General features: G+C 38.6%; 1 protein-coding gene across 1 annotated transcript; it reads left to right on the top strand.

The window, feature by feature from the left end:
* The first annotated feature begins 952 nt into the window (after positions 1-952).
* LOC307156083 (protein mono-ADP-ribosyltransferase PARP14-like) lies at positions 953-18,838 on the top strand. The gene is made up of 15 exons (XM_079867292.1): positions 953-1,209; positions 1,358-1,485; positions 4,286-5,788; positions 6,300-6,533; positions 6,658-6,879; positions 6,970-7,027; positions 7,187-7,333; positions 7,433-7,492; positions 11,022-11,198; positions 11,327-11,509; positions 12,250-12,665; positions 13,766-14,003; positions 14,135-14,271; positions 14,637-14,817; positions 16,575-18,838. The coding sequence occupies exons 1-15, from the start codon at positions 1,041-1,043 to the stop codon at positions 16,853-16,855; spliced, it is 4,134 nt and encodes a 1,377-aa protein (XP_079723418.1). The 5' UTR covers positions 953-1,040; the 3' UTR covers positions 16,856-18,838.
* The last annotated feature ends 1,993 nt before the right edge of the window (positions 18,839-20,831 follow it).

The raw sequence follows: 20,831 nt of genomic DNA, 5'->3' as shown, positions 1-20,831 counted from the left end.
CTCTTTTTAAACATTATTCACTTATATTCATAATGTGTCTGAATTTGACAAAAAAAAAAAAAAAAAAAAAAAAATTCAAATAACTCTGCCTGAGCTACTGCAGCTTTGTTGTATCATTGTATCTCTATCATATTGTTTCTTCTGTTTTTCAATGTTCTGAATGTTGAAGTAAATTGTCAAATGTTTATCCTCATTGTTTGCCGAAATTATTTTATTAATATGAAGATATACTCACATTAAGTCTTTATTTGTTTTACTATGTCTTGAATATCTCCTCTGTTTAATAAAGAAGCAAACATCTTCAAAATATAGTAGAGAATTGCTCATCTTTTCCAAATATATATTTTAAAAAAAATCATCACGTCGGTGTTAGGTGAAGTGACACAAAATTAGGTTAAAGACCCTGTTATGCTATTTTAAAGTTTCCTAATTTTGATTTAAAGTCTCATACAACAGGCTTACATGCATCAGGTCAAAGGTAAAAAAAACATACATTTTCTCATAATATACATCACATGCACATCACCGTATTTTTCAATGATTCTCAAAGACTCAATGGATGAATCAGTCTCTCTAAATCCCTCCTTTTCGTGGGCTACTCTACTCTGATTGGCTAGCTGGCCCTGTCTGTTGTGATTGGTCTACTCAGCTCTGATTGGTCAGATGGCCCAGTCTGTACTCTGCTCTGATTGGTCAGATGGCCCAGTTTGTACTCTGCTCTGATTGGTCAGATGGCCCAGTCTGTTGTGGGTAACTAAAATCCTATATGTAACGCAAGTAACACCTTTTATTATATATATAAATATATTTACAGTAATTGGATTATTAAGAAAAAAATGAAAAAACAAAATGTAAACAATGGTCATGGTAGAGATATCATATCATGGTAGAGATATGTTTTTGTGCCACATACCAGCATCTAGAGGAAGCTGGAGGAGTGGCAAGGGAAACCACAGTCTGTAAAATGAGCCGAAGCAAAAGTGAAAGTATGTCAGAGCACCTATATTCATGTCAAAGCCAAACACAACAACAGATTAAAGATGGAAAACTACCAGCACACTGTGTTTTTTGAGGCGAATGATCTCTCTGATGTGGAAATTAAACAAATACACAAATACTTTAGCATCAAGAGAAGATCAGGAGGAGAACAGTGTGAGATCAGCAAAGTGGGTGACAACACCTTCAAGATAAGTTTTACGAACAAAGAAGGTAAGCGTGTTTTTATTATTAAAGGTTTTTTTTGCACCTTGTTACAATCAGTGCTGTACTTTTATCTCACTCAACCTTGTCAAAACAACTGTAATAATAATCTGTTCCTTAGTTCTTTATGTTCATCAACATGCATTTGTATTCAAAGCCCAGGAAAGAGTGCTAGCCCGAAAGGATCATGTCATCAATATACCTGGACGAGAAGATCTCCGTGTTTCATTACGCTGTGACAATGTTGCTGAAAGCAGCAAACAGCCTAAAGCATCTGCTAATCAGGTAAGTGGCACAGTCATAAAACAAACAGAGATAGCTTAGATGTATGTGCCCGCTCTACATTGTTTTCTGCTGATACAATGTAGTCAAACCTGTTTGCCCAGAGACACCAACCCTCTGCGTAGATACTATAAATACATTGAGTAGTTCTAGGAAATCACCTGCTATTTGAAGCTTGACAATAAGGTTGGCCTGGGACTTGTAGTGTGTAATATTGACAAAAAAATGACATCTTGATATTTTCTGTTATGTTGTCAAAACAATAATTTTGCTGAGTGTGTTTTTGTGCTGGTACCTTGGCTGGTTTAGGCCTGTCGTGGACCGCTATCTACCGAAGATTTTCATATTCTTCATGTTCTGTGCTGTCACTAGTTCATAAAAAATGTCAAATTAAAGGCCCATAGTTGCCTCTTTAAATTTATTTTAACCTTTATATGGTATTTTATCTTATACCTTATTACATGTATGCATAATATTATATGTCAAAATCATACAATAAATTTAATTAGAAATATAGCTGCAAGCAGCAATTATTGGGGCCAAGCACAAAGAACACGATAAGTCATGCCAACATGGCTGGGAGCATCAGACCAACTGCAACAATGAGCAATTAAAGACATATTAAGATAATTTTAGGCAAAATGGCTGAAAAATCACTTGTACAATCAAAGTTTGGTGTCAATATTCCAAAGCATTGCAGAGATACAGCCTCAGTCTTTTTGGCATCATGCCATCAAATTTGTTAATGCGGTATACAAAAACGGTTTCGTCTATCGACCCAAAATCAATAACTTTTTGTCGGTATGGCCTGGAGATGATACATTTCGATTTTGGTGAAAATCGGACAAGGAGGAGTTTGAAAAAGTTGATTTTTAAAGAAAATTAAAAGTGGCGGGCAGGAAATTCTCGGCATGACCCAATGAATCTATAAAGACCAGTTTCATTACAATAGGCTAATATAATTAAAAATGATTAGCATTTTTGGAAATTTCATTATAACTTTTGACCACAAGGTGGCGCTGCCAAGAAAACTTTTTGAGTACCTTCAGGGCATAGTGATGAAGACATACTGAGTTTCTTAACGATACGCCAATGCGTTCATAAAATCTAGCTTTTTTTTTTTACAAAATTCGAAATGGCCGATGGGGTGTCATATGACTCGGCATGCTGAAGAGACTCTAGAGCAGTGGTCTCAAACCGGTTCCACGGAGGGCCTAGTGTATGCAGGTTTTCTCTTTTACCTTGAACCAAACTGATTGAGTAGGTCACTAATTGGTTAAGATCTCATCTCACCTGGTAGTCTAGGTCTTAATTGGGCACTAATTGAAGGGAAAGACCAAAAACCTGCATTCACTAGGCCCTCCGTGGAACCGGTTTGAGAACTCTGCTCTAGAGAGACCAGTTTTGTGAATTAGTGAAAACGGCCATTTTCAATGTCTCCTGACAACAAGGTGGCACTGCGCCAAAACTGTTCAAGTAGTCTCAGATCATGTTTGTCATAACACACACCAAGTTTGGTCAGAATACGCTAAAACATTGTCGAGATATTGCCTCACTTTCATTTTAGCATGCTCTTCGTCGAATTCATTTGCGTATTATTCGAGAACGGTTTGACGAATCGACTTGAATTGCACATCTTTCTGTCAGCATGGTCTGAAGATGACCTGGTTTAATTTTCGTGAAAATCGGAACAACGGCCTAGAAGGAATTTTAAAAAGTAGGGGTTTCGCAAAATGGCGGAAAAAGGGGAATCAGAGGATTAAAATAATTTTGTTTGTAGCCCTTATAGTTAAAAAGTTATTAGCATAAATGTGCAGATTTGGACAGTTGGTGGCACTAGAGGGATTGAGTTAGAGATTCCAAATTTGCTATGGTGACAGTTCAGACTGTCCTCTATCTGTGTGCCAAATTTCATAACTTTTCCGCAAGCGGTTCGATGGGCTGCCTTAGACTCAATAGCGGAGTATATCTAAGAATAAGAATAATGCCAACAGATACAACAGGTGTCTACGCAGCTTCGGTGCTTGGCCCCTATATCCTTATTGTTAATGGTGATGTCCAATTCATGAACAAATCAGTCTTTTGAACTGGTTCACTGTCCCGGACGTGCCTGACAGTCACTTTGACTTGAAATGAGCCATTATAGAGGATTATATAATCCCATGATGCCATTTCAGCACTCCAGTTAGTTCAACAGTCCAACTGAGAAAAGAACAGACATCTCCAACATGCTGAAATCTGAAAAAGCAAAAAGAATAACAAATAAAATATATTGGAATTATAAAACTGATCTAATGGCAGTAGTTCTCGAGTCATACACTTAGTCAAAAGTTAATGGTTACGACAGTTGTCAAGTCATCAGTACTGAACTGAGGAAACAGTTTGGACTCGCACATGTCTGTGGAGAACCGATGATCTACTGATACGATTTAAGTGAACCAAGCAGTTGACTTAATTGAGGGGGATAAAATAAACGTTTTTTTTATGGTTTCTCGTAGTATATGTAAAAAGGTGAGTTAATTAATACTAGTTTATTCACTTTATATGCTTTAAACATAAGTGTTTTATCTCATTGGGTGTACATGATGTCATTGCGTGATTGTGTACACAAACCGTTTTTTTAACCGGTTCATTAAAACTGCCCGCAAGAATCAGTTTGCGGAAATGAATCCTACTTACCATCACTAATGGGAAGTATCACTTCCCATCACTCGCTTGCTTTGAATCTTCATTATGAAGCATTTTGTACAATTAATGAATGCATGTCTTTATTATTTGTTCTTTTCTTTTTTTTTTTTTTTAGAAATGTGCAAGTGATAAAAGTATGGAGAAGGTTTTTAAACTAGACTTTTATCTATTACGCTACCTCAGCGAATGTAAAAAGGCGAATTCAGACTTGAAGAAACTTCTGTCTGCGCTCTACAGCACCTTTGAGATCCACATTGACTCTGAAGAGGTGGTGGTGAGGAGGGATCCAGCAGCTGAGGACATGACCCTGAAGAAATGGGAATTTGGGGTCGACCAAGTGTTCGAGACTTTAAAGTCATGTTATAATATCTACTTTGAGGTTGATAGGGAAAAATCTGAAATTCTGAAACAACACCTTTACCTCTCTGGTGAAGACTTACAAATCTATTGTGAAGAAGAGACGTGTTTAGCCGTCGTGGTTGGAGAGCGAAAACAAGTGGAGAAGATTTTAAAATTTGTAAGTGGCTTGCATGATCAACAGCAGATTCAAGAAGAGTGTCATGTGTCTGAGAAGCAATTCACCCTCATCAGAGAGCAGTTTGAGTCGTACATAAAGTCTATTTTGCCTGCACTTCAGATCGCTCAGGAAAAAACGGACATTCTCCTTTTGAAGGGTCCTGAAAAAGAGGTCCATGCAGGCAAAGAGGAGCTTTTAAACTTAGCAAAAGAAATCAAAGAGAAGAGGATCCCATCACATCGTCCTCTTGTGACCTTCTTGGAATCAAGTGGTGGTATACAGCACTTCCAAAACCGATTTCAGAAGAGCCTCCGCAGCCCAGTTATGCTCGAGACCTTAGGTTCAGATCTCCTTTTGTTGAGTTTGTCCGACGGAGCGCTACATGAGGCGGCTGCTGCCGTACAGAGAGACCTGTGTTTGGAGACTGTGCGCCTGGAAAACACTCAGAAATCATCTGCGTTTAATACGCTGAAGGAGGATTTGAGTGAAGCTGTCAAGCAGGCCAATCGTGGTGGTGTCAAAGTGGAGCTTAAATACCTGGATGAATCAAGTTTTGACCCCAAAGTGCAACTGGTGGGCTACACTACTGAAGTTAGTAGGCTGAAGGACATTGTGCAAGAATACAAAAGAAACCATCAGAAACATCATGACTCCCTGCCTCTTCCCAAGCCAGAAATGGCAGACCACTTCCCTGAGATCTTGTTGATGGCCGGTGTAAAGAAGAGCAGTGTGGAAATTAAGTCAACGAGGTTGCCTTCCCCATGCGTCCACCTCACAGGACCTCGTTGCGAAGTTGAGAGTTTGAAGGACAGCCTTGAGTCGTTTCTTCTGAGTCTTGTCACTAAACAATTTGAGGTGAAAGGACCTGGAGTTCAAAAATTCTTTCAAAGTGATGGTATAGAGACTTTGAAATTAGTGAAAACTTCTTGTATGGTTTGCATACTGCCCATCGATGATGGGCGTAAAAGTGGTAACATGCCCATATACATGAACAGTATGCCTTTTCTGAGCTTGCCAGCTGCTGCATCTGCCCAATACTCTCTGGATTATGACAATGAGATAAACATTAAAGTTGTGGTTGGTAGTCTTGAGCAACAACAGGTAAGGCTAACAAATTTTTTTTTTCTTAAATACTTAGCTTTAAAGGGATACTCCACCCAATTTTTTAAAAATTCTTCCATCATCTCCTCACCCTCATGCCATCACAAATGTAATGACTTACTGTACTCACCAATGACGGTTTCCAATGCCGCATTTGGCGCTTGGCGGGTTTTAATTTTAGGCCCAGTAAACACATATAGTTCTGCTTCAGAAGACATTGAGTCATCAACTGGAGTCAAATGGATTACCGTCATTTTCTGGTTCTTCAAGCATCAGCTTTGGAGATCCCGCACACTTGCAGACTCGCACAGATAGATCATTTTCTAAAAATATTAATTTGTGCTCATCTAAAGAAACTCTTATACTCTTATATGGGATGGCATGAGAGTGAGTGAATTAATTTTTCATTTTTGAGTGAAATATCTCTTTAACAAGTAAAATAGACCAGTATTTATTTGTTATACCTCTCAACAGCACTACTAATTTTTGATAATTTGTGTCATTAATACAGGCCGATGTGTTTGTTGCTCCAATGATAAAAACAAACATGACCTCAACCTTGATTGGATCATCCTTGTTGAAAAAAGCAGGACAGCAGCTTCAGACTAACTTCAACAATGCCAAGGGAAAGCACACACTTACGCCTGGAGACGTGCTGGAGGTGGATGCGACACCAGCGCTGGGATGCTCAAAGGTTTTCTTCGTAGAATGTGTGCCCAAAGGAAAAAACCACAACAGCGAAAAAGTAAGAGGCAGTAAGACATTTAAAAAGGGTTAAGATGTGTTTTGACTGAACGGATGATTGAATGGATGAGATTTACAGAAAAGATTTAGTAGTTTTGCCATCAATATTATATATTTTGTTACAGGCACTTCGCTGTGGACTTGGCCGAGTTTTTGCGTTATGTGAGCAGAATTCTTGGGGTTCAGTTGCACTGCCAATAATAGGACCTGGCATAGTGCTGTCGATACCGGTCAAAGATGCCGTTAATATTCTTACTCATGAAATCTGTGAATTTTTATCTCGATCCACTGGTTGCTTGCAGACCATTTGTATCGCCATAATGCCTAATTACGCTCATTCTGAGGAAGTAAGCAATCTACATATTATAAGCCCTCTATGCAATTAAGTTTATTGCAGTGATGTTTATTCCTAACCTTATTTTGGAAATATTTTGCAGATGTTCCAGACAGTCTGTGCAGATCTGAGTGCAAAAATGGTGGACAACACAGGACAAGGCAAGAGATTCAAGAATTATGTATTGCATTCTTTGATCCATGCTATTTTGACCCGCTCCCAACTTATCAACAGTAATTTATTAGAAAAGAGCAAAAAAATAAGTTAAAATAAAAGTCTAAATGGTTTCTTCATCTGCATGTCTTTCACTGTCACCACAGCTCTGTTTCACTCACTGACCTCTGACCTTGATGAGATCATCATGCCAGTAAATAGGATTGAACTCCATCTTGTGTTTGGCGACATCACCAATGAGACTACTGATGCCATCGTGAACACCACTGACTTTAAGGACTTCCAGACAAGTGGTATTTATGCAGATTTCTAAATAACCAAAGGATTCTTGATATCAAATTAAACTATTTCAACCATAAGAGAGTGTTTACTTTTGACCTAATCTGTCACAGGAGTGTGTAAAGACATCCTCACCAAAGCAGGACCTCATGTCCAGGGTCAACTGACAGGAGGTAAGAAAATAAACCACAGTCTTTTAAGCTTTTGATTTATTATTTTATTAAAAGAGTTTTCAAATACTGTATGTTTGAGTGCAGTTTAAAAATCCTTTGTGTGTAAATATCTGAAGTAATTTTTATTTTTTTATCAAAGAGTTTTATAGTATCAGTATTGATCTATCCACATTAGTTTACTGTGGAAGCCAATTTCTCGCAAAAAATGCAATAAAATAAAAAACTTCTAACCCACATAAAACAGAAGTTCATGCCTTCATTGGAGACGGTGTGATTCTAGTAAAGCAGGAGAAACGACATACCCTTAACCAAACCTGTTTGCAAAAACAATTAGAAGTGCAGAAGTGAAGAAATGGCAACATTTTAGACCTTCAGATTGTTTTAAAAGCTCAGCTGACATATTTAAAGAATAAACTGGCCAATTTAGATGATTTGATGTACAGTCAGTGGCATAATTGCGACAACCAAATGTATATAAAAAAATGTGGTCAAGTTATATATATATATATAAAATATAAATACATTAAACAGTCCTAGCCTAGATTATAAATGAAATATATTTTCTAAAATAAAAATTATAAAAAATATAATTACAAATAAAACGTTTTTAGATTATTTTTGTCAAAATCACAAATACAATCACATGTAATATGACTGAATTGCTTATTACTTTTGACCAAAAGGTGCTACCAAATTGTTGTGTGGTCAGTGTGAGCAGACAATGACACAAACAAAATTTTGGAAGATAAAATATGTATTGTTACTGTACATGTACAGTGAAACTCTGGTGGAACAACCTCCAGATGCCAATACTCTATACAACACAATACAATAAAACAAATGTTCATAAATGTAAACATTAAAATATGTGCAATAAAACAGAAAGTGACAAGAGCTAAAACAGTTTAGTTGTCGTATTGCACTGCAATAAATAGGACATTACACAATAAAATAAAATGCTGCACAGTAAAAGATTGCACTAAGAGGCAATATGTGAGGAAATATTTAAGATCTCTAGGTTTGTGTAAAGGGTGGGGTGTTCAATAGTGCTACTGCTGTGTGGTAGAAACTGTTTTTGAGTCTTGTTGTGTGGGCATACAGTGCCCTGTATCGTTTACCAGACGGCAGGAGGGTGAACGTTATGACCTGGGTGTGAAGGTTCTCTACTATTGGGCCTATAAATGTCCTCCAAACTGGGGAATTGGGAGCCGATGATCCTCTCTGCTGTTTTTATAATGCGCTGGAGAGACTTCCTGTTTTCTAAAGTACAGGCAGAGTACCAGACTGCGATGCAGTAGGTGAAGACAGATACAATGATCGACCTGTAGAAGTTAACCAGCAGCAGTTGTGGCGACCCATGCTTTCTTCTACAACCTTAGGAAATGAATCCTTTGGAGTCCTTTTTTAACCATCACTGAGGTATTGATGGTCCACGAAGCACCCTGGCTGATATGGACTTCAAGGTATTTAAAGCTCTGCACAACCTCCACTCTCTCGCCATTGATGTTTATGGGGCGATGGGTAGAGGGCTTCAGCCTTCTGAGATCCAGGATCATCTCCTTCGTCTTTGTTGCGTTGAGGATCAGGTTGTTGTTTTGGTTCCAGCTCTCCAAGTTCTTGACCTCTGCTCTGTAGGCTGAGTCTTTGTTTTTTGGTTATTCTGCCTACAACAATGGTTTTGTCTGCAAACTTGATGATGGTGTTCGTCTTGTAAGAGGGTTTGCAGTCGTTCGTGTCGAGGGAAAAGTGAAGGGGGCTCAGCACACAGTCCTGCGGTGCTCCCGTGTTCAGCATGATGGAAGAGGAGAAATGCTTTCCCATGCGCACAGTCTGTGGTCTACCGTTGAGGAAGTCGTGCACCAGTTGCACAGATGTGTGTTGAGACCAAGATGGTTCAGTTTGTTGACCAGGTTATAAAGAGGAATGGTGTTCAAGGCAGAACATAGATTAGCAGACACTATTAATTGATTATAGTGTGTTAGAGCAACATGGAGGGCCAGTGACACTCGTCCTTAGTTGACCTGTTTGCACTGTAGGCAAACTGGTGTTGATCCAAAGAGGGTGAAATATTGCTTTTGATGTGTGACAAAAAGAGTCGCTCTAAACACTTCATCACCACCAGCATCAGGGCTACTGGCCTGATTGCTGCCTGTTTTGGTACCGGGATAATTGTGGCTGACTTGAGGCACGTTTGAACAGTGCCCTGCTCCAGGTAGGTGTTAAACAGGTCGGTGAATACTGCTGTCAGATCACATGCACATCGTGCCAGGACCCGTCCGACCGTCTGACCCAGTAGCCTTGCTCGGGTTGATGTGGTCCAGAGCCTGTCTAATCTCATGGGGGTTCAGCATCAACACACTGGATGGAACTCCCTGTGTGTCTGCATTATGTTATTTGAGGTATCTACACAGTCAAACCTGGCAAAAAACAAAACAAAAAAAAAAGTAGGAAAAGTTTGAAAAAGTAGGTTTTTAAAGAAATTCCAATTGTCAGACAACAAGTTTGACCAAATATGGCATAATTGATTAATATTATAGTCCTTGATATGACTCAAGCTATCTATCAAGACTAATTTATTAGAATAGGTTAGATTAATCAAAAGCGCTTAGCATTTTTTTTTTTTAATTTCATTATACATTTTGACCATAAGGTGGCGCTTTTCCAAAACTTTTTTAATACGTTCACTGCATGGTCCCAATGACACATACGAGTTTAAAATGATATGCGAATGCATTCATAAAATACAGCTATTTATGACCAAATTCAAATGGGGAAATTGGATAGCATTGGACTCTGCACTATTCTGCACTAATCCTAACCCTAACCCAAAAGAGACCACTTTAATGTTTTTGGGGCAAACTCTTCAGGTGTTAAAAGGAAAAATAAACATTTGTCATATCTCCTGACCAATATGTAGCCCTGAACAAGAGGAACACATTTTGTTTGAACCCTTTAGGGTTCAAAAGTTATTTGCATGAACATGAGAGCATCTTTGGACAGTCCGTGGTGCTGGAGGTTTTGAGTTAGACTTCAAACTGGCTATGAGGACAGATAAGACTGTCCTCTATCTGTGTGCCAAATTTCACAACTTTCCCTCAAACAGTTCTGTGGGCTGCCATAGACTCAAGAGCGGAAGAAGAAAAAGAAGAACAAGAACAAGAAGAACACTAACGATTCACTGCAATAGGTGCTGGGCCCCTAAATATGCAATTTCCTATATATATATATATATATATATATATATATATATATATATATATATATATATATATATATATATATATATATGCCTTTCCATAACAATTTGGCCCTTGTCAAAGTTACTCAGATCTTTATTCCTGCCTATTTCTCCTGCATTCAACACATTGATTACGAGAACTGTTTGCTTACCATCTAATCTACTCAGACCTTAATATGTGGCCTTGTTAGGAGATGATCAAACAATCGCTCTACACGTGAATTGTCATGTTTAGGGGAGCAATGATATGCAACATGTCATCTAACCCTACCCTTTATATATGTTCTCCAGCTCAGGTAACGAGTGGACAGATCTTTACGACACCGCCAGGAGGATTCCCATGTAAGACAATCATGCATGTTTGTGGAGAGAGGGATGCCAGTGTTATCAAGACCTTGGCGAAAGAAATAGTGGTTCAATGTGAAAACGGCCGCTACCAGTCTGTGGCCATTCCTGCTATCTGTGCTGGTCAGTAGCTTCATTTTTACTTACAATGCAAAATAATAAACCATTTGTCTTTTAAGTCAGTTTGGTGTATGTTGACGTGTTTTTTTTTTTTTTTATATATATATTTGCTGGAAAAAAAATACTTGCAGGACAAGGAGGTTTGGATCCAAAAGTGGTGGCCAAGTCTATTCTAGAGGGAGTAAAGGACGGTGTTCAAGGAGCTAATCTTCAATATCTCCGAACTATTCGGATCATTCTGCTGAAGATTAATGTTTTCCTGGAGTTTAAAGCGATGGCACAGCAAATCTTTGGTGGTAATACACAGTTGACAGGTGAGGATAAATCTGTGGAATGCAGAGGCAATAACAGTTTTTATTATATATTGTCATGCATTTAAATAAATATATATTTAGCTTTTGTTAATGCTTTTACAGTGAGACACTCATGTTTTTGTAAGTCAACACAGACATTAGCATCACCCTGGTTTCCTTATCAAAAAGCAAATAGGATTTGTCCATTGGCTTTTGGATTATTTCAGGAAATAAGCTCTGTAACCAACAAACGTTTATGAAACGTTTCATTCATCATGATAATCTTCACAAATGAACACTACTTTTATGGATTTTGAGGCCTAAATACAATTGCTAGACTATAAACGCACCACACCACCGTCACACGACCTCAACATCACCATCACTAAGCTTCTGACAACTCTTCAGTTTTTATTTAAAAACATTCCCTGAAAGTTTGAATTAGAATAGTTTGCAAGAGCACAATTATAAACACAATGAGGTTACAAAAGTGAAATAGTCAGCAGATGACTTTAAGGTAAAAGCTTTTTAAAAAATCTCAGGGGAGTATTACTGATGTATTTTATGTCATAGAATAAAGCGTGAAAATATCTTGAGCTTGACATTATTTCAGGTATTTCACCACAAACCCACTAAAAACAACATTGACATCTGGACGATGGAAAGTGCTAAAATGCTAACTCGTTTCCCAGTTTTGGCCTACAAAAATACGTCATTCCTTCATCACTATATTGACAGTATTGCACTTTCACCTTTTTCAGCTCCTGCACCACTTGTACCAACAAATGTAACCTCCAGAGGGCGCAGTGGATCAACTATGTCACGCAGATCACAATCATTTTCTTTACAACACTCTCTTGACTTGAGTTCTCTAGTCAGAGCTTTGCCAGTCACAAAGAACACAGCATCATTTCTACTGGTCGGTCACACAGATAATGAAGTGTCTGATGCCTGCAGAGAACTTCAGCGGGCGTATGAGAGCCAGTGCTCCACACATTCTTTCATCCCAGAGGACATTGAAAGTCTCACTCGGGATGAGATGAACCAGCTGCTCTTTAAAGTCAATTCACTGCACCTGCAGCTGGAACAGAGGAGCTCTGGAGGATGGGAAGTGAAAGGGCTGAAGGATGGTGTGAATGAGGTGGTTGGACTGACACAAGATGCACTTCGCAGACAGGTGAGAAAGACAACATTAAAATGAAAATAGCACTATAGACAATCACCTAAGCATATAATGCATATAATTTGCATACAATATAATTAAATATGGTGCATATATAATTTAAATGTAAGTTTGAGCAAATCACCTGGGGCCTCATTTATAAAACTTTGCGTAGGATTTGCGTCAGAAGTGGCGTACGGATGAAACATAGGACGTGCGTACGCACAGAAATATTCGGATTTATAAAACCTTGCTCACGCACATCCTACGCAGTTTTCCCTTAATAAATCACAATCAATTCAAAATGTAGCGCAGCTTTTGCGGCTTCATGTCACGCCCATAGTTGCCCATAAATAGTCCGTGAAACGCCCACAAATTAATATTCATCGATTGCGAAATCATGGCAAACAGAGAGGAAATCCAAGAAACGTAATTTCACTCACGCGCAAGCGTGAAGTGCAAGATCAGCCATTGTGCATCATTACGCATTGTGATGTCATCATGGCATTTTATTACCATCCATTTGATTGCATCTGACAAGCTACATATGTGTTATGAGGATGAATTGCATAACATACCAATATTATTGCAGAACATATTTCACTTTTCTTTTTGCAAATATGTGTTAATTTGCATTTCGGTTGTAATCTTCGTTTGATTTTGTTTGTTTTACACTGCAGATCGATCAAACGGGTGTTCGTGTAGGTTGTTAATTGTAAGACTTGCTTTGTGAAGTCTTCATGTTATTTATGAGAGGCAGTATTGCCATTTATTTTACACAACGGTCTACAGTTTCACACACTTTCACGTGTTTCTTCCATCTGCCGACGGTGTCACCATTTCTCATTTCACCCGTTTTTGTGCGTACGCCTGGGTCAGAGTTTGCATGAAGGAGCGCACATTTTCCCGTCAAGTTTGCTTTTTATAAATACCAATTATTGCGTAGAGAGCGGCGTACGCTTTTTTTGTGCGTACGCGACGTTTATAAATGAGGCCCCTGAGCATGATATGCATATAAAATTCACATAGTAATAAACTTACTAACTTAAAACCATGGCTTTACAAATGTACGAAATAAATAAATGAATGTGCAAATTTTTCTCTCAAACTCTAAGGTAAGAGAGAAGGACCAGGCATCCCTCTTCACTCAAGTCACATGGTGCATTCTGGGACCACGGGGCGTTTGGCAGAAGGTGCCCGTAGTGGTGAATTATAAGCTTGAGAGGGGAGATGTGAAAGATGGAATTATGGATGCACAGGGTGTGAAATGGACTGTGGATTTGAGTAAGATGGAGGCCACTGCATGTGATTCAAAACAGGTGACGTCTCTCAAACGACTGGAGAACCTTGCAGGTGCGGACGCTTTCATGAAATATGAAAATATAAAATCAGATTAAAACCACTGATCAACATCTATAGTATGAAATTAAACATCCTTGAAAATAATCAAACTGAATCAAAACCCTCAATTTTTTGCATTTCAGATTTCTCTTTGCCCATTAACTGGGACAACATGAGTCACAGTGACCTGTTAAAGGTGATTGCTTTAGATCAGCAATCTACAGAGTACCAGAACGTGAAGGCAGACTTCAAGAAGACCGTTCCAAAAACAGTGCTCAAGGTTTGACACTCAACACCAAAGTGTGCTTTACATGACAAAAACCATCCTGAACGACATACAATCCTTTTAAAGAACCACATTATGTCTAAACAAAATCATATCTTAACATGCCAAAACTTGTATTTCTGGGTTAGAGTGTCTACAACAAGGCTAGATTACTGGACTAAATATCATCATCATCTATATATATACATTTTGTTTTATTTAAAACCTTTTGAAAGTGTTTGTCTATAATGTACCATGTTTTGATTTTGTATGGCAGTATAGTCCTTACAGTTTGCTTCTATGAAGAACAAGAAATGTGAATGTAATGTCCATCTAATATATTTGTTCATGGTTGTTTGTGTGCAAATGTGTTTCAATAGATCGAGCGCATCCAGAACATGAATCTTCGGCGGTTATATGAGGGACGTAAAAAAGAGCTGGAGAACAGAAACGGTCTCCCTGTGGGAGCAGGAGAGAAGATCCTTTATCACGGCACATCAGAGGCGTCCTGCTCGTCCATCATGAAGACAAACTTTAATCGCAGTTTTGCTGGGCAAAATGGTAATTGTTTGTTTTTAAAGGTTAATTAATTTAAATAAATAGTTCACCCAAAATTGGGAATTCTGTTACTATTTCCTTGTGACCGATGTCGAAAAGGCATTTTTCAATTATGTAGGTTGTTCTGTTTGGCCGATGAATCTCATTAGTGCGACTTTTATTTTGACGGCACTGACGCACAGACTGTATTATTTACATCATATTCACTGCATCCTGTACATAAACATCCAAAAATGGAAATTATATATCGCCAATTATATTTCACCTATACATAAATATTCACTTTTGAATATATTAGGGGTGTAATGGTACACAGAAGTCACGGGGAGACAGCGAGTGAAGCGGCACCTGAGGATTCCCATTTCCAGCACACATATTCATCACGCATATTTTATCACTTGACTTCAATGACACAAATCAGCACAATGCCAAATGACTTGTCTCATTATAAAAGCAGAAACAACTTATAATACTCTGTCATTTATGGTCATACAGATAAGAGTAAGACATCATTCGAGAGGGTCTATTTTTATTTGTGTACACTCACAATAAAAACAAAACATTGTGCTTTTGTAAAATAAAGAAACAAACATGATGATGCTTTCCGCCATCCCGGTTTCCTTTACGTGAAGTTTGTGAAGCGCGTCACAAAAATTAATCAAAACTCGAGCAAGCAAACTCTTGTTTTGGGTAGGTGATCGTCTCTTCTTCTGCCCTTTTTCCTGTTGTGGTTCTTAGCAAACAGCGTTGCATTACTGCGTGCGCCCCCTTCTGGATTAGAGTGTGTATCGTCTGTGACTGACTTCGTTGTCTAACTGTATGCACTGAACCGCGACGGTTCGGGACAAATACATGTACTGTTACACCCTGGGTTTATTTTTTGGTGTTTTTGCTTTTTGCCATTTTTGCCTTTTATTAGGATAGGACAGTAGCTAGACAGGAAGTGAGGTGGGAGAGAGAGAGAGAGGGGTACGGAATCGGGAAAGGTCCACAAGCCGAGACTCGAACTCGGGTCTCCGAAGCGCAACGGCGCTACATGTCGGCGCACTTGCCCATGAGGCTATCGGCGTCACCTGTTTTTGCTTTTTAAGAATTTCAGCTCTTCTCCAAAATAGTGAAAAGGCTGTCAGGGTCCAAAAACGATAAAAAAGTACCATGGTCCATATGAATCACTTATAGTCATGCAATAACTGTGGGAGGAACAAACCCAAATTTAGGATGTTGTTCATTGAACAGCAAATCATGGCAGAATTGTAATTTTTGGGTGAATGTTACCATTATTATTTTATTTGATGGACTATCCAACTGATCAGTCACTGATGATCTCATTGGACTCACACTGGTGACTTTTTATTTGTTCTCAGCCACCTTCTACGGTCATGGGATGTACTTTGCTTTGAACGCCAGCTATTCTGCCAATCCTACCTACCTATCGGCACTAGCTGTTTTTGCTTTTTAAGAATTGCAGCTCTTTTCCAAAAAAGTTAATGACATATGACTCACCAAAATAATCCATATGACTCACTTATATTCTTCTGAAGTCATGCAATAACTGTGGGAGGAACAAACCCAAATTTAGAATTTTATTAATTGAAGTCATGACAGAATTGCTATTTTTGGGTGAACATTGTTTATTTCATTTGAAGAACTTCCTCTTTATAGTTTAATAATCTAGCCAACTAATCAGCTGAGGATCTCTTTGGTTGTTCAATTTGAAGACTAATTGGTCAACTGATTTTTAACTTTTTATTTGTTCTCAGCCACCGTCTATGGTAATGGGACGTACTTTGCTGTGAACGCCAGCTACTCTGCCAATCCTACCTACGCGGTTCCTGCAGCAGACGGGACTCAGCTCATGTTTGTGGCTCGCGTGCTTACGGGTCATTACGCTCAGGGTCAGGCGGGCATGAAGACACCCCCTGTTCGCCTCGCACCTGACCACAATTATGACAGCGTGGTGGATAACATCCAAAATCCTTCCATGTTTGTGGTTTTCCACGACTGCCAGGCTTATCCAGATTACCTCATCACATTTAAATGAACTTCAACCATAACCAACCTTGGTTTGTTCCCTGTAAAGTCAACCGGATGAGCTCTGAATGATCTATAAACCATTGCTATTACTTATTTGCTTTTACATTTAAATATAATCACTTTTATTCAAAGGTTAGATTTAGTTATCACATAGCAGATAGATACCTATTTACGCTATGTCATGCTCATTGTATGAGTGTTTTAGTGACCAATATAATTCAAATTACACAATTTAATGGTATAAGAGCAGAAAAAGTGCAATATTAATTGACAAAGCTCTTTATAATGGAACATTTGCTCAGATGAAATACTTCAGAGAATCGCACAGCTATTTTCTGACTTGTGCAAACCACTCAAGTGATATTTAGCTTCAGGGCAATCTATTAATCACTCCTAGATAAAAAAAAAAGGTTTTGACAAATGTGGTCAAATTACAGCTATTCTTTCTCAGTTCCCATGTCCCCTTCAGGCACTCATTATCGTGATGAAACCAACTGACGTTGTTTCGAATGAAATGTAGGAACTGTGTTTGCGCAATATTAATTGGCAACATGGATGAACCCAAGAAAAACAGTCTATATTGTAACAGAAGTTGTTTTCTTGTTTTATTTAACTCAGTTTCTATGTTTATTTCATTTTCTGCCATTAATTTAGCTTAAACTGCAGAACAGACTGATCAGCCTCTATTTTATAGAGGAAGCCTAATCTATTGACTTATAAACTTTCAAAATGTCTACAATTCTAGATCCATCCAATGGCGATGATGTCGTTGTGATATTTGCATACTGAATTGTGATTGTTTTTTGCTTTCCTGTCCTTACAGCACTTTGTTTCAAGTTGAGTCGCTTATTATTCTTACATGCACGAGAACTATAAAATGATCTTTATCGAGAACGATAAAATGTTCATGTCAAAATTACATTTTTCTCATTACTACAAGCGTGCCACACAATAAAGTCTGCAAAGAGATGCCAAAGCGTCTCGATCGCCCCCAGGTGGTTTGTCCCAGTATAGGTCATAAAACCTGCCCTCTCCGTAAAGTCCAATGGGACGTGAGGCAAACTAAACAATCAAATTATCACCCTTGAAATAAAAATTTTCCTTAGATGTTTTCTGTCATTTTTAGGTAGTTTTTATCATGTTGATGTAAGATTAAGTGTGCTTTTTTTTTTTAAATAAATTTGATCTTAGTTTGTTATTTAAAGGGTAACTAAACCCTAAAACAATTTTTTTAGTTAATGATTTGTAAGACTGGGGCTTTATTAGTGCTGTTCATTGATTCAAGTCTTTTTCTTTCTTTTTTTGACATTTGGGTTTAAAGTGTTTTAATTCTACAGTATATGGTGTAAAAACGTCTGAGCGCTGCCCTCTTCAGGTTGAACAGTGGCTACTGCATTTGAATTTTCCTTTTGGATGTTGTGGTACTGCGTGACATTAGGTGTGTTTGACATAGGCTGCGGCTGGATGTAACCATAGACAGTAAAAGAAATTTTATTTTTATACGAGCTTCTCCTCCTGTCCATACGGTAATCTCTCTACTGTGCGACAGAGAGTCGCGTGGTTATGATGCAATCGTTAGCCTATTTTACAAAAATTGCTTCTACTGGGCCATAACGTAAGATACAAGGTAATGGAGCCATTTATACATTTTCGTGTTTCTTTAGAAATAAACAATGGACGAATGGAGTCTTTGAACGCCTCAGATGTAAAGTTATTCGCTGTCAAAGTGACGCCAAAATGAATGGGAGTCAATGGAATGCTAACAGCAGGTGATGGTCCGCTAATCAATGGCGGCGCCCGGGGAAACTTCAATGTTTTCCAGAACACTGCCCCCCTGGATGTAACCGATCGGCGAGAGTAGCCGTGTGCAGGCGGGGAGGAGCTACAAACGGAGACATGAATTCAGACACTTTCTGGTTCCCGTAGTGTCCGCTCATGTGGTGTTTGCATACTTTACCACAGCTGAAATGAAATAAATGCAATATTTGCCAAATAATACACAGATGTTTCAAAGACATTTTCGTTCAAACATAAGCTATCAATGAAGTGGAGTCTACTTTTTTTAATCAGTTTTAATTTGATAAACATGGCACAATATAACATCACAGCTACATGAAAAGAGTGTTTACTGTTATACAAAACTGATTTGTGAGCTTTAGAGGAACTAAAGGTGTTCGAATAAACACGAAACACACGTGATCGTTGTCATGCGGTGAATCCGGCCAATCGTGGAACAGCTGTGTCGTCATCAGCCCTCGTGCAGCCGCTCTTGAGAAGCTGCGCTGGCTGAGTTCTCCGGCTACTCTCGAATTGCTCTCGCGGTACTTTGATGGCATATGTCACAGTCACGTGGCGTCGGCGCTGTATCAAGTCGGACAAAATTTCTAACCGGCATGAACTGCTTCAAGTCAGCCGCCGATCGGTCTGCGCAGAGCTGCATGAAGTCGAACAAGCCTAACATCTTGTTTCGTCAAAACCACTGTATCGAGTCAGGAGTTGGAATTGCAGTATTGAAAACGATCAGGATAGCGTATAGCACCTACTTAACATAACATTTATATAGTTATTTAGATTATTTCGTGTAGCCTAGGTAGTTAATTCGCAGTTAGTGTAGTTAGAGGCATAGTTAGTAGCATAGTATTACATCAGTTAGGATAGCTTCAAGTTAGCGTATATTTTTAACATTAGCTTTATTACAGTGGTTAGGATGGGGCGTATGTGTAGTGTTGCTGGTTGCAACAGCACTGCTCGCGCTGGAAAGCGACGCAGTGCCAAACGCTGCTCCTCCTGCATGGACTCCATCACTGCAGCGGCGTCTTTATGTGAGTGAGCATATATTTTTAGTAACAATCCTCTGGTGTCGACAAACGCGCCGGCGCGTTGTGTTGGATTTTTTCACATAGCAGCAAAATAGACTTAAAATACTCCGTCATTTATGGTCATACACACTTAAGAAATCTGAAAAAATAAACTGTTAAATGTCTATTTTATTATGTGTCCACTTACAATCAAAACAAAACATTGTGCTTTTGTAAAATAAAGAAAATAAACAGGGTATGCTTTCTGCCTCTCCACCTCCGTGAACTATTTTTCTGGAGCACGTCTCTAAACTTAAACAAAACTTCACCCAGGCATGAGCAATATACTTGCTTGACTAATGATGAGCAGGATTAAAGCTGTGCCGAGACAATACATCTGCTTTTGTTTTCCATGGGAGAGCAACATCTAGGTTTGGATGTGGGTGAGCTAACATGACTAAACTTTAATTTCTGGGTGAACTAATAATTAATGTGGATAAGATAATGTTTCCGTTGTGTTGCAGTTAGTGGTGTAGGCAGCGTGTGATTTAGTGACGCATCTAGTCATCTTGAACATGATTTTTTGATCTGATATCTGTTCTCACATGCCTAGATTCCTGATACGTTCGTCATCAGACTCTGAAATTCTGGAGTTCTCCAAACAGAGAGCGCAATAAACAAACTGGAGATGAGAAAGTTCACTTTGATCTGTATTGGCCATAGAGAAGTTATTCAGTGGAAAGATGATGAAACTTCTGTTTACACATTTTCCGCCACTTACTCATAAACTGTGTAGCAGAAATTGGCACTGTTTGTGTAAACTTTGTTATCTGATGTTCAGATTTAAAATGATACAAAAGAAACCGTAGCTCATCTTGCCAGCACAAACACTTTGTTGAATTCAACCACAATCAAATTCCCGTCCAATTCCTGATTGTACAGCTGTGCAGTGTCAAAATTCACATCTGAAAATGTCATGTGTTCCCTTTAAGGACACATTCACCTCTGACATTTTCTCTTTTTTTTTTTTTTTTTTTTTTTTTTTAACTGCTTGAGTATTTCAATTAGTCATCAGCAGTTTCAGTACTTTTGCATTGTTGCAATGTTTTTCCTAAAAGGGACTGATGAAAGAGCAAACTGACACAAGCAGCAAGACTTCTGCTTAACTGAAGTTTGGCAGATGCA

The sequence above is a fragment of the Squalius cephalus genome (assembly GCF_949319135.1).
Source record: "Squalius cephalus genome assembly, chromosome: 3".
NCBI classification, from domain to species: domain Eukaryota; kingdom Metazoa; phylum Chordata; class Actinopteri; order Cypriniformes; family Leuciscidae; genus Squalius; species Squalius cephalus.
This window is presented reverse-complemented; position numbering and strand designations above follow the sequence as displayed.